Source organism: Gossypium arboreum, chromosome 7 (assembly GCF_025698485.1).
Source record: "Gossypium arboreum isolate Shixiya-1 chromosome 7, ASM2569848v2, whole genome shotgun sequence".
Lineage (NCBI taxonomy): Eukaryota > Viridiplantae > Streptophyta > Magnoliopsida > Malvales > Malvaceae > Gossypium > Gossypium arboreum.
In genome coordinates, this window is record NC_069076.1 from 5,380,830 (window position 1) to 5,387,718 (window position 6,889).

At 28.9% G+C, this 6,889-nt stretch overlaps 1 protein-coding gene across 1 annotated transcript; it reads left to right on the forward strand.

Moving 5' to 3' along the window:
- The first annotated feature begins 5,138 nt into the window (after positions 1–5,138).
- On the forward strand, positions 5,139–6,672 carry LOC108468868 (uncharacterized). Its single transcript, XM_017769730.2, has one exon. The coding sequence runs from the start codon at positions 5,373–5,375 to the stop codon at positions 6,366–6,368; it is 996 nt and encodes a 331-aa protein (XP_017625219.1). The 5' UTR covers positions 5,139–5,372; the 3' UTR covers positions 6,369–6,672.
- Positions 6,673–6,889: the final 217 nt, after the last annotated feature.

Consider the following 6,889-nt stretch of genomic DNA (forward strand, 5'->3'; position numbering starts at 1 on the left):
TAAAATTTAAAAATAATATTTATTTTGAGTTTTATAATTGGTTTTGTTTCAATTCCGAATAAGAAAACGTGAGTTAAGTTGACTGAGTCTTAGTTCGATTGGTATGGACATTATTGTCAATACAGGAGGACGTGGATTCGAGTGTGCTGAAAAGCATTATCCTTCTATTTATGGGTTGAGAGGGGCTATGGGTAGTTCTAGGCATTGTGTAAAAAAAAAAAACAGATATGATCAAAACGTATAATGAGATTGTTAAAAAAAAGGTCAAATTGAGCAAAAATATAGGCCCGAAAAATAGGTTTGAACAAAAAAATAAGACCCGTTTTCTAAATGGGTTAGGCCTTAGGTAAGATTTTTTTACCCAATTCGAATAAATTGTTTTACTACTATTTCACTGTTGTTTTGCTATCATTTCATTATTATATTACTAATATTTTGTTATTATTGTTTAGATATTATATAACTCTTATTTTATTATTAATTTTGCTACTATTTTAGAGGCATTTGCTTACTAAATTGCAATTATCTTAGTATTATTTAAGTATGAAGACCTTTTTTTAATGTATTTTCAATTTTTTAGAAATATTTATTTTAATATTTTTAGTGTATTTGATGTATTATATTTTTAAATTTAATTTTATATAAAATAATCTAAAAAATAATACAAGTGGGTTAGGTCGATCTCGAGTTTAGTAGTTTTAATCTAGACCGAACTTAGATAAAATTTTAAGCCTATTTTTTGGACCAAGCCGGACCCGAACCTAGAAAACGAGTCTAAATTTTTACACCAACCCGACTCATGATCAAATCTAATTTAAATCATATTTTAATCAATTTTCAATTTGATTTTTAGAGATATCATAATACAATTAATTATTTGAATATATATATACATGTAATTGATTTTCTTTGAAGTTAAACCAATTTGTTAAAATATTTAAAACTTATATTTAGTACCATTTTTTAAAATCATTTTTTTTTTTTGGTTTTTATCAATCTCATTATATGTTCTGGTCATATCTACTTTTTTTGATAAAATGCCTAGAACTACTCATAGTCTCCCTAACCCATAAATAGGAGGATAATATTCTCAGGGAGCAAAGTCAGAACAATTTTTTAGGGGGGCCGAATGAAATTTTAATTTTTTATAGTCTATATTTTTATAATTTTAGAGGGGTCAAAGTGCAATTTTACTTTTACTGATTCACCTCTGAATATGCTTCAGCTCACTCGAATTCATATCCTCCTATATTAACAACAATATCCATATCAATTGAGTTAAAACTCAAACTAATTCAAAAATCATTCAAAAATCAGTTATTAACGGCAATAACAATCCAAAACTAATCTATATCCCAAAGTAAAATGAATAATTATTGTATGTTTTGGAGTTGATTTAAAAATAAAGTGTTAGAGACGTATTAAACTAATATTGGTGCACTAATTATTGATTCGAAGTTGGAGTGTAAAAACTCATAGGTGTGGTGGCGTAAACTGCACGTTGATTCCTCCATGTCATATAAAAACAAAAGAACATTAAGAAACATAGGTGGTCCGTTAATTAAGCTCTTAATTAAATCATCTTAATAAATAAATAATGGTCTTACATGTGAGCTCATCAAATATTAGATAAATTTAATTAAAGATAAAGATAAATAATCATATATCATGTTTTGAGTCAAACTAACTATTCCCACTTAGATGAAGTTAATTGAGAAGGTGTTGATTAATTCTTAACTCGATTGGCATGAATATTATTGTCAACACAAGAGAACGTAGGTTCAAGTGTCTTGAAGCGCGTTATCTTCCTATTTGTAGGTTAGAGAAAGGCTATGGGTAATTTTAAGCTATAAGGAGGACATGGGTAAACTATATATATATATATATATATTTAACATAATTTATTTTTATATATCTATCTATATCTATATTATATAGTAAGTCTATATTTTCAGTTCTTGACTAAGTTGGTGTCACAAATCAATCGAGTACTAACTCAATTGGGTACTATGTAAAATATCATTTATTTACTTTAATGGTGTTTGTTGAGGCAAAATGAGTTGAGTGGCATTCGGCAATGCCAAATGCAAACTACTATTGAGGTAGTTTTAATACTTATCTTATTTGGTTCGGCAGTTTAATGAAGAAAATCTTTGGCCTAGTTATGTGTTGCTTTATCAAAGATATTACGGTCCATTTGGCATTTTAAGATTGAATTGGATTCGAGTAAATCAAATAATTCTTTGAAACATGGAGGATCGATGAAGACTATGTAGTTATTTTGAAAATTATATCTTTAATTGATTGTACTTTAATTATTGTGATTATAATAGTTATTTTCAATGAGTTACTTTGTATTCATTTAGATTCTATATTAACAAACCGAATTGAATATATATTATAAAGCTTGCCTAGGTTTTATAAGATAATTTATTAAAAGTATTTGAATCTGTTCATTGATGAACTGTTTTTGTGAAAGAACGTAAATGTTGTATTGTAAACATTGTTGAGAATGTTTACTGCCAAAGGTCTCAAGAGAAGGTTTTGGAGGTGAGAGTTCTAGTTTTTAAATACAAGAGTGAGGTCTTTGTATTTGGAGAGTGATAAAGTATGAGTCACTTATTGTATTATTGACTAAGAATAATGGAATTTCTTACTAAGTTAAGTTCCACAGATGTAGTGTTACTTATTATTTTGTTTGCACAATTTCATAATATCAGGTCGTAATGGCTATTGTAATTTAGCACTTGTTTTGTTAAGCAACAATATTTTATCTTTTTATATCTATTATATGAAAAATAAAAAATACACGCGTAATAAAATTTAAACCTAAAACATTAACATTTAAAAATTCTTTTACCATTTCAAAATATATAAATATATTTATTATATAATTATTTTTACCGTATTGTATTTAATTATTATTATTGGTTGAAATAGGGTGGCCAGTAATAGAGTAGGGAAAAATGAAGAAATGGGTTTCAGAATTTGGCAGCAATTAAGTAAGCCAGCTAACCGATTGTCTTTGTGAATTATTTGCGGCATTGAATTTTGTATTATTTGCGGCTAATAATACAACAAGCGCACCACCAATTACAAAATTTTATATACTACAACATTTATTCTTCAGTATCTTCGTTTCTTTTTAAAACTGTTTGCATAACTGGTGTTTCGAGAGTAAATCGAGTAATAAAATTTAAATAATTTTCTTTTTATATATATTTTTAATATACGTAATTTATAATATTTATTAGTTATATATTTATATTATTAATAAAATATTTAATTGAATTAGTGTTACGAGTTAATTAGATATTAATTTTATTAAAAATTATAAAATTTGAGAGTATTTTAATTTTTATTTTAAAAAACTAAGAAAAATACATACAGTAAAATTTGAACTCACGCCAAAGTTTTATTTTGATCAAGCGCATTACCATCTGTTGAAGAATGTCGAAAATGTAGAAGCAGATAGAATAACTAAAATAATTTTTAAAATAGCCTTGATTTTAAATAGTTATCATAAATATAATTTTTTATAATGAATAAAAATTTTAGAATTATTATAAATTGAAAATTTTAAACAGAGAACTATAGTTTAATAAAATTCAATTTAAAAATATTTTTATTAATTAAAGTTTTATAATTTATACTTATGATTTATAATTTGACATTCCACTGCTCCAAAGTTCTATAATTTGATTTTTTTATAGAATTTATAATTTTGTATGATAAAATTGGTAATTTTATTTTAAATCTTATTAATTTTAATATTTTATTAAAAATATTATTTTTCAATTAATTAAACGATAATATTTACATTAATTATGATATTAATATTTTCATATTATACTCATAATAGAAAATATTAAATTATTATAATATTTGATATAAAATTTTCATTTTTAATGCATATAATCTTATGTTTTTCTTTTGTAATATATAATAAATCTTTATATATCTTAGCTTATACTATTGATTTTTAATGATAAAACTTTAATTCGTATAAAAGGTTTTCATATGTATTTTTTCGTATAATATTTGAATTTTATTTTGTTTTATATTTTCTTATGTAATTATGTGATTGTAATTATTATATTTTAGTTTAAAATATCAAATTTTCGTATCAAACAATATGGATTGATATACATTGATATCGGTCGAAATGAATAAGCACATCTAAATTTTGAGAGAAACGAAACTTAATTTATTTAAACTTAATTAGGGGTGAGCAAAATTCAATTTGATTCGAAAACTCGATAACAAATTCAAATTTTGAATTAAATAGTTCGAGTTATTCGAATCAATTCGAATAAAAAAATTAAAATTTTCGGTTTAACTCGAACATGAATTACACAATTCAAGTTAACCAAAAATTCAAATAAAAAAAAGAAGGTAAAACTACGTCGTTCTTGATAAATGCTTACATTTTCTAAAGTTAAAAGTCAAAACCATTGAATCCATCAGCCTTACTTTGCCTGTACACTTCCTTTCCTTCCCGAGTCCCTATATCGAACTTTTGGTATATCATTTTCTCATATTGTATATAGGATAGTTCTTGACGCATAACTATGCGTGTGGTGTAATAGCTTATATAGTTGACTCGAATTATAGCCATAATGACTGTCTTGCAACATTACGTATAGTTACTTTGTATGTCTAAAATAGTTCTTTATATGTAATTATTAAGTAAATTATATTGTTTATATAGTTAAATAATCTTATTCATTGTCTACTAGTTAAATAACTGGTCCATATAAACGCAACATTGATTATAAATAATAAGATTCATTAACTCGATTCAAATTGAGTTCATTGCTAAAATAAGATTCATCAACTCGACTAACCCAAAATTTTTTAACTTGATTCAACTCGACTCGATCGAATGCTCACCCCTAGACTTAATATAATATTTGATACTTAAACTTGACTTTTTTTTGTCCAATTTGATACTTGAACTTATCATTTTTTTTTCGTAATTTGGTACATGTGCTATATCATCTAAATATGGTCCATTTTACCTTATTCTAAATAAAAATAAAATGTTTAGGATAATATAATTTTAAAATTAATAAATTAAAATTAAATTAATTATAAATATTATAAATATCTGAGTTAGTTAAAAATAATTTGAGCAACCGTCTGTTATTGTACACCCCAACAAACTGCTCCGTAGTTAATATTTAAATTCTCAGATGATAATCATCATTACCACTTTAAATTACAGTTTAATCTCTCATTAGAAGATCAGCTTTCTCCCCCGCTATAAAACCAAACAAACTCTCACTTTCTCTTTCTATCCTCCATATGTTTTCTCTATATATATTACTAATTCCAAACAAGTACAATTTTTTTAATGAAACTGTGATGCAATGGAAGGTGGTAACCGGAGGAGGCTTACGCTTTTTGAGCAGATTTCGGCGGTCGAGAACGGCCGGGATGCTCTGGCCGGTTTAACTCTCGACGCCGTTTTGGGAAACGCTAAGCGGCCTGAGCAACCGCCTGCTCAGAACCGTACCCTTCTGGAGATTATACGAGACGATGATTCCAACAAGGAGAAGAAGAGTTGGAAAGCGTTACGGGACAAGCTCCGGCTCAAGCGACTGGCGGTGTCTGCTCGGACCTCCTCGGTTCGTATCCCGGCTTCTGATGTTATTGTTAATGATAATAATAGATCCCAGTTCTCGCGGCACGGTTCGTTTCGTTTTCACTCGGCTGACTCGACTGGTGTTGAGGACCGAGGAGGAAGTGCTCCTGTTTCTGACCCGACGGTTATGAACTCTAGGCCGCAATTGGCGCGGTTTGGTTCGGGTCGGTTCGTGCAGCATCACGAGTCAGAAATTAGCCGTCAACATTTGACTCCTTTTCCTTCCTTGAACAACGCCAGGAACAACGCTAACAGCAGCGAAGACGACGACGACTCTCCTGTGGCGCGTGATGAAACGCGCCGACTTGGAGCGGCATTAGAGGAGGAGAGGGCGTTATCTGCGAGAGAAGCGGCCGCGGCACAGGAAGCGGCGACGGTGGCAGAGACCAATGCTAGGCCAATTGGTTCCACCGAGGAGCTGGTGAGGATGTCATTGATGGACTTTTTGGAAGAAACAGAGCGACAAATGGGCCTGACGGGATCGAAATGCACGACGAGCGACGCCGACGCCGATAACGAAGAAAACGAGGAGAAAGACAAGGCGGAAGGGAACGGCGGGATGGAGCAGACGTGTTGCGTGTGCATGGTAAGGCATAAAGGTGCGGCGTTTATTCCATGCGGCCATACGTTTTGCCGGCTTTGTTCAAGGGAGCTTTGGGTTCAGCGAGGGAATTGCCCGCTTTGCAATGGCACAATCCAGGAAATTCTTGATATCTTTTAATAATTTTCTCTCTTTTTTTTTTTAAGAATTTTAGTAATTATTTTTTCAATATCAGTAACTTAAATTCATCTCTCCCATATCTCTGATTGTGGAGAAATTCTGTAAACAACAGTTCTTCTCTTCTCTTCCGCTTGTTTTTTTTTTTTTTTCAATTATTGTGTGTGATTTTTATATAATCTTTGAGATGATAAAAAAAGAGACGATGCTGCTTTCAATGATTTTGTTTTCGGGTAAATCACACATGTGAATAATATTTGTAAATTTATGACTAAATCGATATATTATGTAAAATTTTAGGGTTAAATTTATTATTATATTAATTTTTAACTGTCATGTCAGTTTATTGTCTATAATTTTAACGGAAGTGACTAAAATAGTCGAAATATATAATATAAGTAGTTAAATTGTAAGTTTTTATTATTCTGGGTACCTAAAATGAATTTTTTAATAATTAAGTGACTATCCGCGTAGTTTACCGTTTTTTTAAGTTGTATTTGTGGTTAAAATTTTAATTATAGAGT